This window comes from Triticum urartu, chromosome 7A, assembly GCF_056163025.1.
Source record: "Triticum urartu cultivar PI428250 chromosome 7A, HENAU_Tu73, whole genome shotgun sequence".
NCBI lineage: Eukaryota > Viridiplantae > Streptophyta > Magnoliopsida > Poales > Poaceae > Triticum > Triticum urartu.
In genome coordinates, this window is record NC_141879.1 from 705409637 (window position 1) to 705430204 (window position 20568).

Consider the following 20568-nt stretch of genomic DNA (forward strand, 5'->3'; position numbering starts at 1 on the left):
TGTTCGTTGTGTTTGTGTACTCTTGATACTTTATTTTGAGACAATAAAATCCACTCTTCACCGGAGAAAAAATGAACACACCTAAACATCACACTATGTTTGAAAACGTGGCAAACCCTTCATCGCCTGAAAGAGGCCCTCAAGCATGGTACTCTAGGTCAAGCAAAAAAAATGTAGGCACTCGCTTTATTGCTTCAAAATTTAATACGCCCCTATTTATCTTTAATGATAAGGGCATGGTCACGAGAGCAGCCATTCGGTGCCCAGTCTCATCTGCATCTGCATTGAAGAAAAAATTCAAAACAAATACTAGAAAAATTCACAATATTCTAATTCTTTTTGGCATCATAGAAAATTTGGTGCGTGAGGCACGCTTCAAATTTTAGATCATTTGGACATCTGAGTAGCTCTCGACAAAAAAGACAAATTTGGGGTCTGTAAAAATATTTATTGTTCACGTACTGCTCTGACTCAATTTATGTTTTTTGCTGAGAGGTACTCATATATTCAAATAATCTAAAATTTGGAGCGCACCTCACGCGCCAAATTATCTACGATGCAAAAAAAAGGATTTTTATTGAATTGTTTTGCATTTTTTGTGAACTTTTTCTTGACCAGGTGCAGATGAGCCTGGGCTCAGAAATGGATATTTGCATGGGCACTACTATAATTTTTGTGATGGTATGCTGTCACAACACTTCTAGACGATCTCAATTCTAACTTTGTCCTTAAAGTTTTGGGGTATTTGCAACTCTTTTGGGCGTTGAGGTAAGGAGGCGAGATGATGAGCAACTTCTCACCTAAAGTATGCACTTGAATTACTCGTAAGAGTCAATATGAATAATCGCAAGCTATTCCAACTCCACTTTCTACCCGTGAAGGAGAACCTTCGAATGCCCAAGACTTCAGCAAGTATAGAAGTGTTGTTGGAGGACTTGAGTACTTAATTCTTACAAGGTCGGATCTCGCTTCTTTGGATAACAAAGTTTGCCATTATTTTCATGCACCTATTTTAGCTCACTGGATCCGAAGATGCATAAAGGGTCGGTTGACCTTGGTGTCACATTCAGAAAGTCTCCATCTTCCTTGGTTAGCTGCTTTTCTTATGCCAATTGGGCAGGTTGTTCAGATGACAAACGGTCAGATGGGGGCTTTGTAGTATACCTAGATTCAAACATAATATCATGGAGTGCAAGGAAGCAAGCAACAATGTCTAGATCCAACTCGTAGGCTCAGTATGAAGCCCTGACCAATGTTACAACTGAGATGATTTGTGTGCAATGACTACTCAAAGAACCTGAAGTTCCTCAAGAAAGTGTCTTGTTTCTGGTGTCATACTCGTGGCACAACCATCTGTCAGTGAATCGAGTCCTCCATGCACACATCTCAACCAAGTGAGTGCATCTGTGTTGTGGAACATCACTGGACTGCCCATATGAATAGTTGTTTATGATTGCTTGGAATGTGAAGTCTGGCATTGGTATGTATTTAAGAAAAAAAGGCATACAGATAAAGATGCACAAAATTACAAGTGGGTGAACAGAAACTCAGTGGCAGTCATTTCACCAGACCCGGTAGATCTCAGCCTGCTTTCTTGTTCACTTTGAGGTAGGGCAGCGCACCCATCACGTTGCTGTAGTCGCTCTTGTTAACTTGGACCTGCAGTGGAAGAGAGCAGTCTCAGAGGCAAGCAAATTGGCGCCGCGACACAAAATGGCAAGTTTCACCGATCTAATGAAGCTGTCATGGAGTTATAGTACTACAGTTTCTAAAGAAGATACACCAAAATGGAACTTCACAGAGCAAATTACTGTTACTATCCCAGTGGCTTAAGTTTCCAGCGACTTGTGCTTCTATTACTACACCATAGCTCATGGTTGCTAATCTGTTGGCATATGTCTCTGTTCTCAAGGGGCCAAATAATGATTTCTGCAGTGCATATAAATTAAAGATGACAAAATTTTCCTGAAAGCATGGCATATCATAATTCCCTATTCAACATTTAGCAGTTTGCAGTAATAGCATAATACATATGAAAGAAACGCCACCTTCTCGGCATCGACTTGATATAGCATCAGTTATGGTTCATAAACTGTGGAATGAGTTGAAATTACCTACAGAGAACTAGTCACAATGATAACAAGCAGGAGCTTCTGAATGCCAAACATCCTACACAGCTACACTATGTACATTGTTGTCACAGCTCAAAGGAAGCACAGGAATTCGCGGCAGTTTGGGCACAGCCCTGGAAATGCATTCGGAACGTTGACACCAACCAAACCGTCTGACCGTGGACAGTTTGGGCACTACTGAATTCACATTTAGCTCTCGTAACTGAACTACCATTAGCTGAACAAAGAAGGAAACTGTGGCAGAGTGAGCAGAGGAAGCATGTAGTTACCATCTTGGAGAGCCTCTTCCGGCGCTTGGCGTTCTTCTTGCTGAGCAGATGCTGCTTCCCGGCGCAGCGCCGCACGATCTTCCCGGTGCCCGTCACCCTGAACCGCTTCGCCGATGCCTGCACGCGCGCACACAAAGACCGGAGCAGAGGAAATCAAGAAACGCCGAGGGCGACAAACGCATTCCATGATGACCGACCCAGAGAGGAAGGCGAGGAGGAAACCTTGTGCGTCTTCATCTTGTACCCCTTCCCGGCGGCGACGACGGCGAGGGAGCGCGGGAGCGGGGCCGCCGGGGAGAGCGCGGCGGCGCCGGCGGCGGCCACGGCCAGCGGCGCGCCGAAGAATGAGTTGGCCGGGAAGGCGAGGGCGGAGTGGGCCTGCCTCCTGCCGGGGAGGGCCTGGAGGACCGGCGGGAGGGCCAGGCGCGCGAGGGAGAGCGACATGGCCATGGCTTCCTCTCTCTCGCGTGGCTCTTGTTGGGGGAGTGCGCCTTCTTCCTCTGCTTTGCCACAGTGAGCCGAAGGGGATTAGATAGAGGAGAGAGCCGAGCTGAGCGGATAGCGTACGGGGAAATTCACAAAAGTTCACGTCACATGGGCCATCGAAGCGGCCCACATATGGGGCTGGCCTAACGAAAAAGGCCGCGTACAGCATGGGCCTGGGCCGCGGAATCGTAATCGATACGCTGACCAAAAAAGAAAAAACTTCGCCACGTCCGCGGCCGGCCATGGAGACGGAGGCGGGCGGATCTGGTTCCGGCTCGAAGAAGAGGAAGCTGGCGGCGGGATACAGGACCGCCGGCAACCCCGGAGCGGGAGAAGACGAAGGGGGCGCCGAGGACCGCCGGCAATCAGGCATCAGCCAGCTCCCCCGGAATTTCTGAAGAAATTCGCTGAAATTCTGTAGTTTTAGGGCTTTTAGCCAATATAAGATAAGTCCGTTCCAGAACCAGATGTACAGACTACACTGATACTTATGTTTGAGGCTCAAATGTAACATGTTGTCGTTGCTGTGCATGTAGGCGGTGGTGACACTACTTCATCCGATGGGTTAGACTGACTCATCAGCCACTGCTTCTCTTTCTTGGTCTTGATAGTGAATTTCATCATGACTTCTCCTGCTGCAAGGGTAATACTCTTGTTCAATTTATGTTCATGAAATAATTACTCGTTTTCCTTCATCTAATTCTGCTGAGATTTCCGTGGTTCCACATGTGTGTCTGTTTTATACATCAACGTTTTACCTTAATTGGGCATGTGATGCATAAATAGTCCGAACTCACTAACTGGAGGATGGATATAATATTAAATGCAAAAAATACAACTACTTATGTGGCTAGCTACAATGCTCTTGATTAGGCTGGGAGTTGAGTATATACACAAGGGAAAGAAACATGCTAGTCTGTCAGTGACATGACAATAAATTAACCATATGACCAAGTACTGAGTCGTGTATAATTTACTGATGCACCTGTTTTTTATGCATGTGTATCCAGATTTTGCGTTCACGTGAATTAGTGATGCTTCTAGCAAATATCGTCTAACCTGATTACGGGTTTTAATCCAGGGTTACCTTAACAGAAATGTTGATGGTAGCAGAGAGAACATATTCCAAATTCTTCGGAGGATGGGAGATAAAAGGGTCATCTATTTACATGGTTGGGATGGACTGGGGGCGTCTGCTGTCCTTAGATCCATAGCAGAAGTGCTCCCATATAGGAGAACCACTCCAGAACTATGCTTTGATAAGATAATTCACATAGATTGTTCAGACTGGAAAAATAGAAGAGGATTACAGAGGGCAATCGCAGAGGAACTAGAGCTTGAAAGCTCAATAATGGCTGTTCTGGATAAACAGGATGAAGAGGATGATTTTCAGGGAGTTGATGAAAGCTCTAGGAATGAGATAGGAAGTGTATCAAGAGCAATCGATCATATTCTGAAATACAACAGATTTGTGTTCATTTTTCATAATGGTGGTGACAATGAGATTGTTGACCTATTCAACTGTGGTGTTCCTTTGGTTACAAGTTTTGGTGACAATGTGATTATATGGACCTACAAAAGGAGGGTGTTGACCATTAAAAAATACGACCAACATGAACTACTACACAAACTGAGGTACACTCATCTTTTGGCATATGATAGGATGGAGCGTCTACTAAGTGGACAGTTGTATGCACTGCTGCGTAAAGAGGCTGAAATCATAGTTGCTGGCAATCCATGCACCGAGAGATTCAGTCCAATGGTGGTTGTCGATTGTTGTCTATACAAACTCTTTCTGCAATGTGGTTTTTGCAAGACCAATTCTGGTTGGGATGGTCTTGCTTCGAGTTATTGGATATGTGATGGGATACTGCCAAAAGACATAACAACGGAGATAGGTGATGCATTGCACCGAGAAATAAGATGGGAGTGTGATGATAATGTGCTTATAGAGTTCAAGAAACATTTCAAGCTTCCTTTTCTCATAGTTAAAGAAGATGATGTGTATAAAGAAGGACCATACTGTTGGATTTCAATCACATCAAGGGATAGTGAAATACTGGGTATCAAAAGTTTACCAGAAGAGACATCATCATTCTTCTTGGAGTTTCAAATATCTGATCAGCCAGCAGCATTACCAAATGGTTTGTTTCAACATTCCAGCAACCTTGGTGTACTGACTCTCTGTTGGTGTGCCTTCAGTTTTGCATCACCTCCTTTCCTAAACTGCCATAACCTAAGATTCCTTGGACTATGCCACTGTACAGATGACAAAACAGGGGAAGGAGAGGATCATACTGAGTGGGTTTGTCTTCATAGTTTGTGGGTGTTGGACCTACATTACACTGAATGGAATGAAATCTTATGGCCGGAAAAGATGGATCTCATGGATAACCTCATGACGCTAAGCATAGAGGGTGTCTGGTGTTGGCAATACACAACTCACTTACAAGGTCAGCTACCAAACCTTAAAAGGCTTCGGGTAATCAAGCCTAGTCGTGGACCGGATATTTCAACAGAACCAAGCAGGTCCTTCATGGACAAGGCAAAGCTGGAAATACTTGACCTGTCTGGCAACAGTGAAATGAAAATTCTACCAAACAGCCTATCTAAAGCAAGTAGCCTTCAAGTGCTTATTCTCGATGGTTGCAATGAGCTTAAAAATGTTGCTATCCCTGATGGGCTACCTCGCTTGCTGAAGTGCTTCAGCCTTGATGGATATGGGCCAGCTTTCATTCGTGCGCCTACTGTCGAGCTACCTCTAAAACAAGAACGTCCTTCGATCCCAGCAACTAAGGAAGGTGCCAGTATCTCTAAGATTTCCCTCGAAAGTTTCTCACAATTGGAGAATATGTTCATGCGTGGGTTGCCCAACCTCGTTGAGCTTGACCTCTCTGGAACCGCAATCAAGACACTTGATTTCAATACTATGGTATTAGAAGTCCCAATGCTGAAGCAACTATTTCTGCTAGGATGTGAGCACCTTCGGGCAATAATTTGGAGCTCTAAAGATAGCTTCCATTTGAATTTGTTGTGCATAGACACACGAGCTGGAACTGGCCATCCACGGCCATGCACTGACCCCAAAAAATCCTTTCGTTTGGAGGTGCATGCCACTGTTGTGGATGCCAGGCTTCTTTGGTCGTTGTGGCATCCATTATATAGTCATTATGCAATTATTAAGGACGTTTATTTTAATATCCATGCCACCTCAGCTGTGTATAATGGAACGATTGAATCCGAAGTGGCATACAAGGAGAAGAAGATTGACATGTATGGAGATAAAGTCAGCCTATCGCAGCTTGTTCAAGCAGACCGGTATAGTGATGTCCAAAGCATGGCCGGTGATGCTCCGATGCTGGCCTTCCCTAAGCCTCTGACTAACAACTTGGATCGGCATATTGAGATTGCTGAAGGGAGCCACTCCTTTGAGAGTGGACTATATGATATGATGAATTTTTTTGCCGAATCCCTGCATGTCCACGATGTCTCAACTAGTGCTGGTTTGCCTGGGGTACACTGGGAGTTCCTCAGGCAGTGCCGCATGGAGAGATGCCCCAAGTTGGGTGAAGTCTTCTAGAGGGGATCAGATCTATTTAAGGATCTGGAGACCTTCTGGGTGTCAGATCTCCTAACAACCCGCTGGATATGCAGTAAAGGTTACCGCAGATTCAATGATGGTTCGTTCAGAAAACTGCAACACTTACAGTTGCGCTCTTGCCCCAGGCTCCAATTCGTGCTCCCTGTGTGGGTCGACTCCTTCCCAAGTTTGGAGACCCTCCACATCATCCACTGCGGAGACCTCAGGCACATATTCGTGCTAGACGAGAAATGGTACCCAAGGCTGGCCACCATCCAAGTTGTAGCATTCCCAAGGCTGACCACCATCCACCTGCATGACCTGCCAGTGCTGCAGCAGATATCTGAGTTCAAGATGGTGGCACCGGAGCTCAAGACCATCAAGATCAGAGGATGCTGGGGCATGCGCCGGCTGCGGGTGGTGTGTGCCCGTAGCAGAGGCATGAAGAAGCCATCCGTTGAGATCGAGAAAGACGTCTGGGATGCGCTGGAGTGGGACGGGGAGGTGGCCCCTGGCCACTTCGAGACGCCGCTGCACTCACGCTACTACAAGAAGAAACTACCCAGGGTCTCCGTCCTCAGGTATTCACCCCTCCATGTAACAAATCCATTTTTTGTTGTGTTATATTTTTTGAGATCATAGTCAGAGTCAATCAGTTTTAGTTTGTTACTTACCCTTAATTTGTTTCTTACATTGCCTAGGTGATCCTTGCGCAGTTGCGCTGCACTTCACTGATGTGGTTGGTTCATCGCTCGTTACATGGGAGATCTCAGATGGACGAGCTAGCTCTGCCCTGCTGCCTGCTGCATTTGTTTGGTTTGTTGTGTGCTTCTGTGGTTAGCTTGCCTGGGTTGCTAGCTAGTTTCTTAATCATGGAAGGAAAATCTCAGCTAGTGTTGGTCGTCGATCAATGGCCTCTCACTGCTACCGTGTGTTTGTTGTGTCAGGTGCGAGCTTGTGGTGGCTCTCACCTTTAATGTGTGCAGAAGTTTGGCTTGTGATTGAGGGTGCCTCTTAGTTGTGTGTGCTTCCTTGCATCTACAAGGCTGCGTGGTGTGGTTTGAGAGTGTGCCTGCCCTGCTTGGTTGTGTGCTTGCGTGCATCAGCTGGCTGTGTGAGTGTGTCTGTTATGCTTTTAAAAAACAGCTTGTAATAATACAAAACAAATGGCTTTCAGTTTCTTGAATTGCATTGATGAACTGTAATATTCTCAGTGTTTGTAGTATGTAGTATCATCGTGGAACCTTTTGACAACAATTAAACATGCTATGTACGTATGTCGTTAAGTTATCTGATATAATATGCGACAGCGACTGTACAATTTCTGAAGAATCCGAATGTTATTACTGCATGTAGCTTCTGACCGTCGTTTAGGTTATTTGTGATGTCAGTTTGTTGAGCTGTGTGTATGGCTCAGATGTACAGATTGATTTCCTCACTCGAGATAAAGTGGAGTATTGTGTGACTATATATACTCGTTCTCTGTGATGAAATGTACACTGCAGTGCATCCGTATTAGCATATGGTATGTTTGGAATTGGATAGCAGAGAATTGCAGGTTGTCATCTCTTTGCCCTGCAATCTGTCTGCTAATCTTGGCATCCAGTGCCTTGTCAGGCTGAATGAACATCATAACTGAAATTTTCAAAAATATGGCGCCACTTTGTGTCCAAATTTTCAAACATATGGTACTCTCTCATACATACATGATACATGTAACAGATCCATTTTGTTAGTGCTAAACTTTTGAGGTCATACTCGAAGTCAGCTTTAATTTGTTACTCCCTGCTGCCACTCACGATGCCTAGGTGATCCATGCGCTGCACTTCACTGATGCGGTCGGTTCTTCCATCGGTACATGGGAGATCAAATGGACGCTGGCTCCTGCAGGTCCTGCTACCTGCTGCAAGTGTTCGGTTTGTTGTGTGCTTCCCGGGTTGCTTGATCTCAACAGTTGGCGTCAGTCGTCGATCGACTCCTACTGCTACTGCGTGTTGTTGTGTCAGGTGTGAGCTTGCGGTGGGTCTGTTATGCTTGTGATCTTTGTGGCTTTCAAATAAGATCGAAGTGGCATGATTCTTGCATGCTCGCGCCGATGATGTGTGTGGAAAAGAGTGGCTTGCCATGTGCGTGCCTGCTTGCAGCCTCAAGAGTATGAACTTGGAGTGATTTTATTTTTTTGAATGAAAGAGGTTTCCCTCTGATTTCATTAATGAAACCAAAAGTGAGCAACATGAAGGAGTTCCATCAGGTTCCATCACAGGCGCAACAAAGCTACGCTAAGAACTAAGGTCTGCCCTCCGCCGCATGGGATTACAAAAGGGGATGCATCGCATACATCATTTGCCAGATAGTTATTCTCCCGCAAGTTCAAGATTACAAGCCGAACAAACAGAGAGAGGAAGACCTGTTTTCTTCTTTCGCTGGTTAGCCCTCCAGCCGCCGAACTCCCAGTCTCCACCCCTGCGTCGCCCTGTAAATCTCACTTGCTACCAGCTCGATTAGTTTTGCTCCCAGCTGCAGTAGTCTTTCCTTCAAAATCGACCAATCAACAATCCAATTGCACATAAGACGAATGAATATCATTGGATCATAAATTTTTCTCAATCTGAATAAATTTTTCGCAAGTTCAATATCACTTGGAGTGATTGACTAAGCAGCAGCTCTGTGTGCCTCCGTGCATCTACAAATCCTTTTTTGGCTGTCTGGTTTCGGTTCGCGCATGTGTTTATCTGAAGTTCTGAACACAGAAGCAGCTGGTTCAGTGCATCGGCTTGTATCGGACCTGCTGTCGATCGACTTCTTTGTGGGATTTGTGGAATGAACATCCTATAGTACCAAGGGAATAGATTTCCAGTTTATGGACTGAATTTTTTTTAGATGATGTTTGTCGACTGCATTGGAATTGATGAATTTGTGATATTGTCGTATCAGTCTCAAGGATATTTAAACATTGCTATGCATGCCAAGTCAGATTTGCGATATAGGGTGCCGGGACACCCGGGTGTTGTCACACCTTTCCGCATTTCTTTTCATATACATTTTTGTTCTGAGCTGAGGTGGGTTTATTTTCCATCCATCTTCCTTTTTAGTCAATCCGTGTATCAGGTTCAAGACCAAATAATTTTTGGCGCCGTAAACATCAAAATCTTATTGGATGTCTTGATATCCATTTAAAGACTATAGTATTGGAAACTTATCGGGGCATTGTGTCTGAAGTTAACTTCGCTACGTTCTTTGTGCTGAACGAGAGAGAACTAGATTCAATGACAATTAAGGTTGAAACCATTGACGAGGAATTTATTGCAAAACAGCAGAGGTTGCTACAGCTGGAAAACAAGGCTTCAACAGGTTCTCGGTTTCACTTTACGACTGATAGATGTCTGCGGGATATAGGAGATATCTGCCATGTTCGTGACTTGGATCTAACTGATCCCTTTGTGCGTTGATGCTAAGACTGGGTTCTCTGCGTTCAAGAGTTGACCATGTCTGTCTCATTTTGTGTTTTGTCTTATGACATTTAAACGTGCAATGCATGTCATCATTTTTGTGATATACATATATACTAATGTGTGGCAACAGTTGAATTTCTGAATAATCTCACAGAAATTTTAAAGCGATTGATTTGGTGTGGTTTGTATTGCTTTTACTGATTATTATTGTGGTTCGTAGCTTCTGGTCATCATTTATTTTCTTGAAACGTAAAAGGCAAGATAATGCTGCATTGCAGTGCAGCTGCTCATCATTTTGGTTATTTGTGATCTCAGTTTGTAGATCTTTGATCTCATTTACTCGTTCTCTGTGGAGAAATGTACACTGCAGTGCATCCTTATTAGCAATGGTATACTAGTATACTCTGACAGAAGAGGCATTGCAGGTTTCTACTAACCTTCGCATCCGCTTCATTGGTTTTTTTTTTTGAGGGAAACAGCAGGGCTCTGCTTCCTATTTTATTGATTTTTAAATAAATGGTACAGAGTATCAAATACAAAGAAGAAGAAAATAAAACAAGAAAGGGAAGAAATAACAAAAATAAATACAACAAGTACAGGAGGTTGTCAGACCACAGTATCTGAAGTTGTTAGCCCAATCTTCAAAGCTGGCATAATCTTTCCTTGTGGCCCTGTGCTTGATCCAAAGAATCTCTTCCTTAAATCTTTGCCTGCATTTGTAGACACTAGGAGGATTGAAGATGTAGTCACTCCTGGTAAGCCAGATAGCCCAAGATGCCAGGATGATGATTTCTAAGTTAAAGGGAACCTTGAGAAACTGCTTGAGTTGATTGACTTCTGCAATACCAGAATAAGCTGCTCTCTGGTTTCAAGAGTTTGCATGCCACATATAACACAGCAAAGCCTTGCAAGGCCTTGCAAAAAGACAGTGGGAAAAGAAAGGTGCTCTCTGGTTTCAAGAGTCTGCATGCCACATATAACACAGCAGTAATACTCAATGAAAAAATTCTTCCTCCGAAGCATGGCTCTAGCGTTTAATCTGTTATGAACCAAGAGCGAGAAAAAGATTTTATGCTTCAATTGGCAGCATGTTTTCCATATCTATTTGAGCACTGGCAAGACATAAGTTTGCACTGATAGAAGTCTGTAGATGCTGGAAACTTTAAAGCTCAAAAGCCCCTGAGGCGCATTGCCAATGATCCGCTGCCTTGTCATTCTGCATCCAAATATGTATTCGTGGATAGTGATTACTGTCAGAGCTTCAATATGCATGTTGTTTAGTTCAATAAAACAGGCAATGATCTAGGTCGGAGCATGTAGAAATCAACGAATTCTGCTTTTTCCAACATGTTTGCTTTGAGCAAAGCCAAAAATGGGCCTGTTAAATATCAACGGGACCTGCTTCTGAATCTGCTTTGAGCAAAGCCGTGTGCTTGTGCGTGTGTTTTTACTTTGCTGCTGCTGCTGCTTCTTTACTGCTTAGTAGTACATCTGTAGAGAATTCTAGCGTACACTGCCAGACATCATCATCACTACATGCTTTGGTGAAAAGAAAGAGACCCATCCAGTATGCAGAGAACACGCAAGGAATTGTGCCTTCTTTAGTGTAGAGAAGGACGGGCTGGTTCCCATGCCAATTGCCAAACTGACAAGGCTACCTTCAGCTTCACTGAGAGGGCAAACCATACCGACCTTCCTGCATATCTAGCAGTTTCGGAAGCTGATTGGACACGACTCAAGCTGCTCTTAATCTGTCCCCGAGGTACGAGCATACTGTTAACAATGTTCATGTGCCTTTTTCTTTTTTGCTATAATTAACAATGGTGGAGCAGAAACGTACTCCTAACATGTTATCTTTTCTATGCATACAGGCATGCGGTGGTGACAAAACTTCATCCGATGGGTTAGATTCAGAGCACGCAAGTAACTCTGCCTTCTTAAGTTAAAGAAAGAATGCTGACAGAGCAAAACATATCTATCCTCCTGCATATCTCTCTCATCTGAAGTCACGGCACGTCAAACAGTTCAAATCGAGTCTCTGTTTCTCAAGCTGCTCCTCCTGTCTACTGTCAAGGTATGCACATGCTACTGAAAAATAGTGACATTTTGTTAGCTCTGTTTGAGACTTCAACCTTGTCCTTGTACCCTATTCTAGCTAAAATTGCACGGGGTATTACTAGTTAACTAACAATGGTGAAGATCAATTGTGACATGTTGTTGCTGCTGTGCATGCAGGCAGTGGTTACAGAACTTCACCCCATGGGTTAGATTGGTTCATCTGCAGGTGCTTTTGTTTCTTGATCTTGATAGAGAATTTCATCATGACTCCTCCCACATGGGTAATACTCTTGTGTAATTTATGTTTTCTTTCATCGTTTTCTTCCATCTAGTTCTGCTGAGATTTTCATCGTTTTCTTTCATCTAGTTCTGGTGTTTTGGCTCCTACCTCCATAGAACTTACTAATTAATCGTTTCCTATCATCTAGTTCTGCTGAGATTTTCATGTCCCATGCGTTTTCATACATCAACCTATAATCGTGCATGCGATGTATAAATAGTTTGATGTCACCAGAAACCCGGATTAATGTCCATGTGTACTCCTAAATATTCTTTTCAACCTTTTTAAAAAAATACCCGGATTCTATGGAGCTAGGAGCCAAAACACCAAACTTGTTTCTTTCCCTGGTATACTCCGACTCCCAGACTTGTCAAGAACATTCTTGCTAGCCCGTGCCAGTCCCATAAATTTGTGAAACAAATCCTGTATGCACATGTAGATATTTTATACGCACCTACAAAATTTCATTAACATTTTATTTTATTTTTATGTTAGTCTCGGTTATATGACAATAAATGAATCGTGTATACCTAAATATCACGGTCGATATTTAAATATCTTGTTACATATGCAAAAGGGTCTTGACCAAATTTTATTATTTTCTGCTTGTTCATTGGTGTCGTCATTTCAAGTTCAATCTAGTGACCATCACAAAACAAATGAACCTCTGGGGCGTTAATTATCTGGGTTTGTTTAAGTCAATGTTGGTTAGCAAACTAATTCACCTCTTGCAACCCGTGGAAAAAGGTGGTTAGCAAACTGCAGGCCATTTTTGGTTTAAGTCAATATTGACACTAATAGAAGAAAACTGAAAAACAAATACAGATAGCTCCGAAGAATCCAAAGCCTTTTGTGGCCCAATGTACTCATGCACTTGATCAAAGACGATAAAGATGCGTACATTAAATTTTGAACCACTTGATATTAATTAGCATAACAAACTAAATTTGTTGATGTATAATATTAATCAGCAGTAAATTCTTTCCCGAAAAATCCCCTCTCTCTCACGCTGCCCCTACAGGCGACCGAGAGGATGAACCCTAGCCATTGACTTCTCCTCACCCTCCTCACGCTCCCTCCCCAGCCACCCTGCCATTAGGCGAAGCCCTGTTTGCGTTGGTGGCGGCAGGCATCTCCTCCCCTCCTCTCGGGTCTGGAGGCTAGCGAGTGACGGCTTGGACGCGCGGAGGCACCTTGCTCGCGTGGGGCAGCGGTGCGGCAGGAGGTGCGGATGGCGGCGCCTTTTGCGTCAGGGGTGTAGCTTCAACATGGGCATGGGCTCGCAGCACGGGCTCGCTGTGCGGTGGCTACACATGGGTTGGCGCTCTCTGGAGGACGCGTGCGGTGTCAAGTGGCTCCCAAATCCAGGAACCTGGCCTTGGCATGCAGCGCAGGGAGTTAGCGGTGATGCAGTGTGGTTGCCGCTTAGGTCACAGGCCAAAAGATGGCATCCTAGCCCTGGATCTACGACAGATTTGGGTGGCGGCTCGCTCCGGTGTGACACTACTAGGGAAAAGCTTATACACAGAATCTTACCAGCAGCGCGCTTTGAAATCAGGCGCTGCTGCTAAGTAGCAGTAGCGCGGGTTTTTAACCCTCGCTACTACTAAGTTGATAGCAGTAGCACCGGTTTTTTACCCTCGGTACTACTAAGCGGTCTCTACCGTGCCCCCCGGGACATGGCATAGTAGTAGCGCGGGTTTTTAACCCTCGCTACTACTAAGTTGATAGCAGTAGCGCTGGTTTTTACCCCTCGCTACTACTAAGCGGTCTCTACCGTGCCCCTGGGCCATGCCATAGTAGTAGCGAGGGTTATAAACTCGCACTACTACTAAGTTTTTACCCTACGCTACTACTAAGAAGTCTCAACCGTGCCCCTCCGGGACATGCCATGGTAGTAGCGAGGGGTAAAATCCCTCGCTACTACTAAAGGTCCCATTTTGAAACTCTACCCCCCCTCCCCCCCCCCCCCCCCGTGGATCGCCTTTTCGGTTTTGTAAAAAGCAAAAGAAAATGGTAAAAACTTCAAAATTAAAATCCTTCGAGATGTAGTTATGTTACTACATCTACTAGTTAGGAAAATTTAAAAACTTAAATTTGGACATGTTTTGCAAAAAATATAGGGAAAATGTAAAACGGCTATAACTTTTGCATACGATGTTAGAAAAAAACGTATAATATATCAAAATGTTTCAAAAATTAAAATCCTTCGAGATGTAGTTATGTTACTACATCTACTAGTTAGGAAAATTTAAAAACTTAAATTTGGACATGTTTTGCAAAAAGTGTAGGAAAAATGTAAAACGGCTATAACTTTTGCATATGATGTCAGAAAAAAACGTATAATATATCAAAATGTTTCAAAAATTAAAATCCTTCGAGATGTAGTTATGTTACTACATCTACTAGTTAGGAAAATTTAAAAAATTAAATTTGGACATGTTTTGCAAAAAGTGTAGGGAAAATGTAAAACGGCTATAACTTTTGCATATGATGTTAGAAAAAAACGTATAATATATCAAAACGTTTCAAAAATTAAAATCCTTCGAGATGTAGTTATGTTACTACATCTACTAGTTAGGAAAATTTAAAAACTTAAATTTGGACATGTTTTGCAAAAAGTGTAGGAAAAATGTAAAACGGCTATAACTTTTGCATATGATGTCAGAAAAAAACGTATAATATATCAAAATGTTCAGCACGAAAATCCGCATACGATGGAGACCGCCTATGGCCTGTTTGCAAATTTTTAGAATCCTCAAATTCTAAAAGGAAAAAAAGTTATGCTCAAATTTCAGTTTTTTTAATTTTGGTCAAATCAAACTGTGGTCAAACTACTTATTCAAGAAGTATTAGTGTTACTAAATAATTATTCAAGAATATTAGTGTTACTAAATAATTATTTCAGTTTTTTGGAATTTTGGTCAAATCTGGTCAAACTGTGGTCAAACTTTGGTCAAAATGTGGTCAAACTCCTTATTCAAGAAATATTAGTGTTACTAAATAATTATTGTTTTTTAGAACAATAGTTTTAAACTCAAACAGCGAAATGTGTGACTTCATGCTCAAGCTAAACTCCCGAGGGTTAATAGGATTGACATCTTACTATTGTCAGGAAAACAACAAGTGCAGACTTGGAATCGAGAGAGAATAGAACCTGGAAGTTAAGCGTGCTCAGGCTGGAGTAGTGAGAGGATGGGTGACCGTCCCGGAAGTTAGATGATTTGGAATGATGAGGGGTGATTAGAGATTAAATTGAGCAGCGATGAGGGTGATTAGAGATTAGAGGTTAAAATAATTCAAAAAATTGAAAATTCGCGCAAAAAATTTGAAAAAAATTCCGCGGGTTAGTAGTAGCGCGGGTTTTTACCCACGCTACTACTAACGGACGTAGTAGTAGCGCGGGTGGCACCCGCGCTGCTGCTATACGTTAGCTGTAGCGCCTTATTAGTAGCACCGGCCCCCGCGCTGCTAATAGGCCCAAAACCCGCGCTGCTGTTAGGCTTTTCCCTAGTAGTGTGGTGGCGTTGCTAGAGTCTCCCTGGGCGGTGATGGGGCAACACTTCTGTTGGTGTTGGGCGGCGGTGATGTTTGTGTTGACGTTGTGAGGCTGGCTGGCTGTGGCGGGGCGGCGTGGACCTGGTCAGCGGGGGTGGACGATGTCTGGTGTCACAGGTACAATGCGCCGACTTGTCTGTGTTGGTGCTCAACTTCGTGTTGTGCTTTCTTTGCCTATGGCGCGTTCGTCATGTCGGTTCGAGTTGGGCTTGCTGTCACTGATATGCCATCGACGGATCGATGTCGATGATCACGGGCATGACGGCATTTGAGATAGTCCATGCTTGGCCAGAGGGCTCAGGTCAGAGATTGCTCGGTAGTGGCCGTCGGTAGACATTGGGTCATGGCTCCCTAGTCCACCGGGACTGCTTCGGGTTGATGGTATCAGTGCTCCTACGGTGGAGTCTTCGACCCAGACCTGGCGGCTGATGCCGGGCTAGAAATGGAAGGATGGCCTTCCGCTATTACTACTATGGCTAGCATATTGTGGTGCGGAGGGTTGGTGGTGCATTGGGCCATCGAAGAAGGGGCGGCATCCCCGGATGGTGGTTCGCATGAGTGGCTCCATGATGAGCACGATGGCGGTACTATCCCTCTTGGTTGTCTGGGCGGCAAGGGGTGTAGTGAAGGGGAGGCTCGAGCTCGCTTTCTATTGTTGGCAGTGGCGGCGCCTAGATACGGGAGCTGAAGGCTTGTGCTTGTCGCAATTTCCTTGGATGCATTGTGGTGAAATGGACGAGGTATCAAGCGAAAGCTCCGCACGTTTGGCACCGATGAAGGTGACACGAGTTGGTGCCGCTATCCTTTTGGGGACGCCATTGTGGTTCTCCTCTCTGTGCCAGTGTTTTAGATGAAAATCCTTATTCCTCTCGAACTCTGCAGCGATGACGCTTCACGCCATGCACCCTCCTGAGAGCGATGCCGTGGAGCTTAGGTGCCTTAGAGCTTGACATGGCGTAGTTATTCAGTCCTTCCTATGTTAGCTTTCGGAAGCTTAGTCACATGTATTTATGTTGGCTGGTTATCCTAGAATCTGGTTGTAAGTGGGCCACCTCATTACCCTGTATCATTTGGTCATGTGTTGTCCTTTATCTACGAAGCGGGGTGAGAGCGTGCTTTAGAGATTGTATAATAATCGTGGCATATGACTTTTATTTATGGTGAGCCAAGGGTTGAGAACAGGCACCTTATATGGGATCATCTAACTCGGTTGAGAGCGGTGTCGCAAGACCCATGGCTGGTATTGTTGGGGAACGTAGTAATTTCAAAAAAAATTCCTACGCACACGCAAGATCATGGTGATGCATAGCAACGAGGGGAGAGTGTGACCTACGTACCCTTGTAGACCGACAGCGGAAGCGTTAGGTTGATGTAGTCGTACGTCTTCACGGCCCGACCGATCAAGCACCGAAACTACGGCACCTCCGAGTTCTAGCACACGTTCAGCTCGATGACGATCCCCGGACTCCGATCCAGCAAAGTATCGGGGAAGAGTTCCGTCAGCACGACGGCGTGATGACGATCTTGATGTACTAATGTCGCAGGGCTTCGCCTAAGCACAATATTATCGAGGACTATGGTGGAAGGGGGCACCTCACACGGCTAAAAATATGATCACGTGGATCAACTTGTGTCTCTAGGGGTTGCCCCTGCCTCCGTATATAAAGGCTCAAAGGGGGGGGCGGCCAAGAGGAGGCGCGCCAGGAGGAGTCCTACTCCCTCCGGGAGTAGGACTCCCCCCCTTTTCCTAGTTGGAATAGGATTCGTGGAGGAGGGAGAGAGGAGGAAGGGGGGCTGGCCCCCTCTCCTTGTCCTATTCGGACCAAGGGGGGGAGAGGCGCGCGGCCCATCTCTGGCCATCTCTCCTCTCTTCCACTAAGGCCCATATACCTCCCGGGGGGTTCCGGTAACCTCCCGGTACTCCAGTAAAATCCCGATTTCACCCGGAACGCTTTCGATATCCAAACATAGGCTTCCAATATATCAATCTTTATGTCTCAACCATTTCGAGACTCCTCGTCATGTCCGTGATCACATCCGGGACTCCGAACAACCTTCGGTACATCAAAACGCATAAACTCATAATATAACTGTCATCGAAACCTTAAGCGTGCGGACCCTACGGGTTCGAGAACAATGTAGACATGACTGAGACACGTCTCCGGTCAATAACCAATAGCGGGACCTGGATGCCCATATTGGTTCCTACATATTCTACGAAGATCTTTTATCGGTCAGACCGCATAACAACATACGTTGTTCCCTTTGTCATCAGTATGTTACTTGCCCAAGATTCGATCGTCGGTATCCAATACCTAGTTCAATCTCGTTACCGGCAAGTCTCTTTACTCGTTCCGTAATACATCATCCCGCAACTAACTCATTAGTTCCAATGCTTGCAAGGCTTAAGTGATGTGCATTACCGAGAGGGCCCAGAGATACCTCTCCGACGATCGGAGTGACCAATCCCAATCTCAAAATACGCCAACCCAACATGTACCTTTGGAGACACTTGTAGAGCACCTTTATAATCACCCAGTTACGTTGTGACGTTTGGTAGCACATAAAGTGTTCCTCTGGCACACGGGAATTGCATAATCTCATAGTCATAGGAACATGTATAAGTCATGAAGAAAGCAATAGCAACATACTAAACGATCGAGTGCTAAGCTAACGGAATGGGTCAAGTCAATCACATCATTCTCCTAGTGATGTGATCCCGTTAATCAAATGACAACACATGTCTATGGTTAGGAAACATAACCATCTTTGATTAATGAGCTAGTCAAGTAGAGGCATACTAGTGACACTTTGTTTGTCTATGTATTCACACATGTATTATGTTTCCGGTTAATACAATTCTAGCATTAGTAATAAACATTTATCATGAAATAAGGAAATAAATAATAACTTTATTATTGCCTCTAGGGCATATTTCCTTCAGTCTCCCACTTGCACTAGAGTCAATAATCTAGATCACATCGCCATGTGATTTAACATCAATAGTTCACATCACCATGTGATTAACACCCATAGTTCACATCGTCATGTGACCAACACTCAAAGGGTTTACTAGAGTCAGTAATCTAGTTTACATCTATATGTGATTAACACCCAAAGAGTACTAAGGTGTGATCATGTTTTGCTTGTGAGAGAAGCTTAGTCAATGAGTCTGCCAAAATTCAGATCCGTATGTATTTTGCAAATTTCTATGTCTACAATGCTGTACACGGAGCTACTTTAGCTAATTGCTCCCACTTTCAATATGTATCCAGATGAAGACTTAGAGTCACCTGGATCAATGCCAAAAACTTGTATCAACGTAATCCTTTTACGACGAACCTTTTGTCACCTCCATAATCGAGAAACATATCCTTATTCCATTAAGGATAATTTTGACCGATGTCCAGTGATTTACTCCTAGATCACTATTGTACTCCCTTGCAAAAAAAAACAGTGTAGGGTATACAATAGATCTGGTACATAGCATGGCATACTTTATAGAACCTATGGCTGAGGCATAGGGAATGACTTTCATTCTTTTTCTATCTTCTGCCGTGGTCGGGTTTTGAGTCTTACTCAACTTCACACCTTGTAACACAGGCAAGAACTCCTTTTTGACTGTTCTATTTTGAACTACTTCAAAATCTTGTCAAGGTATGTACTCATTGAAAAAAACTTATCAAGCGTTTTGATCTATCTCTATAGATCTTTATGCTCAATATGTAAGCAGCTTTACCGAGGTCCTTCTTCGAAAAACTCCTTTCAAATACTCCTTTATGCTTTGCAGAATAATTCTACATTATTTTCGATCAACAATATGTCATTTACATATACTTATCAGAAATATTGTAGTGCTCCCACTCACTTTCTTGTAAATACAGACTTCACCGCAAGTCTGTATAAAACTATATGCTTTGATCAACTTATCAAAGCGTATATTCCAACTCCGAGATGCTTGCACCAGTCCATAGATGGATCGCTGGAGCTTGCATATTTTGTTAGCACCTTTAGGATTGACAAAACCTTCTGGTTGCATCATATACAACTCTTCTTTAAATCCATTAAGGAATGTAGTTTTGTTTATCCATTTGCCAGATTTCATAAAAATGCGGCAATTGCTAACATGATTTGGCAGACTTAAGCATCGCTACGAGTGAGAAAATTTCATCGTAGTCAACACCTTGAACTTTGTCAAAAACCTTTTTCGACAAGTCTAGCTTTGTAGACAGTAATATTACCGTCAGCGTCAGTCTTCTTCTTGAAGATCCATTTATTCTCAATCGCTTGCCGATCATCGGGCAAGTCAACCAAAGTCCACACTTTGTTCTCATACATGGATCCCATCTCAGATTTCATGGCTTCAAGCCATTTTGCGGAATTTGGGCTCACCATCGCTTCTTCATAGTTCGTAGGTTCATCATGATCTAGTAGCATGACTTCCAGAACAGGATTACCGTACCACTCTGGTGCGGATCTCACTCTGGTTGATCTACGAGGTTCAGTAGTATCTTGTTCTGAAGTTTCATGATCATTATCATTAGCTTCCTCACTTATTGGTGTAGGTGTCACAGAAACAGGTTTCTGTGATGTATTACTTTCCAACAAGGGAGCAGGTACAGGTACCTCGTCAAGTTCTACTTTCCTCCCACTCACTTCTTTCGAGAGAAACTCCTTCTCCAGAAAGTTTCCGAATTTAGCAACAAAAGTCTTGCCTTCGGATCTGTGATAGAAGGTGTATCCAATAGTTTCC

General features: G+C 43.9%; 4 protein-coding genes across 4 annotated transcripts in view; 3 read left to right on the forward strand and 1 right to left on the reverse strand.

Moving 5' to 3' along the window:
* Positions 1-1428: 1428 nt before the first annotated feature.
* On the reverse strand, positions 1429-2945 carry PRPL35 (Ribosomal protein L35). The gene is made up of 3 exons (XM_048687427.2): positions 2624-2945; positions 2402-2518; positions 1429-1659 (listed from the first exon to the last, which is right to left on the reverse strand). Exons 1-3 carry the CDS (start codon positions 2849-2851, stop codon positions 1582-1584), a joined length of 423 nt encoding a protein of 140 aa, XP_048543384.1. The 5' UTR covers positions 2852-2945; the 3' UTR covers positions 1429-1581.
* A 466-nt stretch (positions 2946-3411) lies between these two features.
* LOC147961833 (uncharacterized) lies at positions 3412-6479 on the forward strand. Its single transcript, XM_087536623.1, has 2 exons — positions 3412-3530; positions 3969-6479. Exons 1-2 carry the CDS (start codon positions 3510-3512, stop codon positions 6465-6467), a joined length of 2520 nt encoding a protein of 839 aa, XP_087392749.1. The 5' UTR covers positions 3412-3509; the 3' UTR covers positions 6468-6479.
* A 342-nt stretch (positions 6480-6821) lies between these two features.
* Positions 6822-7301, forward strand: LOC147961834 (uncharacterized). Its single transcript, XM_087536622.1, has 2 exons — positions 6822-7048; positions 7169-7301. The coding sequence occupies exons 1-2, from the start codon at positions 6822-6824 to the stop codon at positions 7170-7172; spliced, it is 231 nt and encodes a 76-aa protein (XP_087392748.1). The 3' UTR covers positions 7173-7301.
* A 4590-nt stretch (positions 7302-11891) lies between these two features.
* Positions 11892-20568, forward strand: part of LOC125525257 (uncharacterized) — a 38529-nt gene continuing 29852 nt past the window's right edge. Inside the window, exons 1-2 of the mRNA XM_087536680.1 lie at positions 11892-11993; positions 12155-12258. Coding sequence (XP_087392806.1) covers positions 12255-12258 — 4 coding nt within the window. The 5' untranslated portion in view covers positions 11892-11993; positions 12155-12254. The remainder of the gene's footprint in view (positions 11994-12154; positions 12259-20568) is intronic.

Bases quoted from the DNA above. Each gene is read 5' to 3' on its own strand.
- PRPL35 (XM_048687427.2), bottom strand. From the start codon at position 2,851: ATGGCCATGTCGCTCTCCCTCGCGCGCCTGGCCCTCCCGCCGGTCCTC. The intron at 2,519-2,623 runs GTTTCCTCCTCG...GCGCGCGTGCAG, and splicing joins ACAAGATGAAGACGCACAAG to GCATCGGCGAAGCGGTTCAG. The intron at 1,660-2,401 runs GTAACTACATGC...CTTCCACTGCAG, and splicing joins GGAAGAGGCTCTCCAAGATG to GTCCAAGTTAACAAGAGCGA.
- LOC147961833 (XM_087536623.1), top strand. From the start codon at position 3,510: ATGACTTCTCCTGCTGCAAGG. The intron at 3,531-3,968 runs GTAATACTCTTG...GTTTTAATCCAG, and splicing joins TGACTTCTCCTGCTGCAAGG to GGTTACCTTAACAGAAATGT.
- LOC147961834 (XM_087536622.1), top strand. From the start codon at position 6,822: ATGGTGGCACCGGAGCTCAAGACCATCAAGATCAGAGGATGCTGGGGC.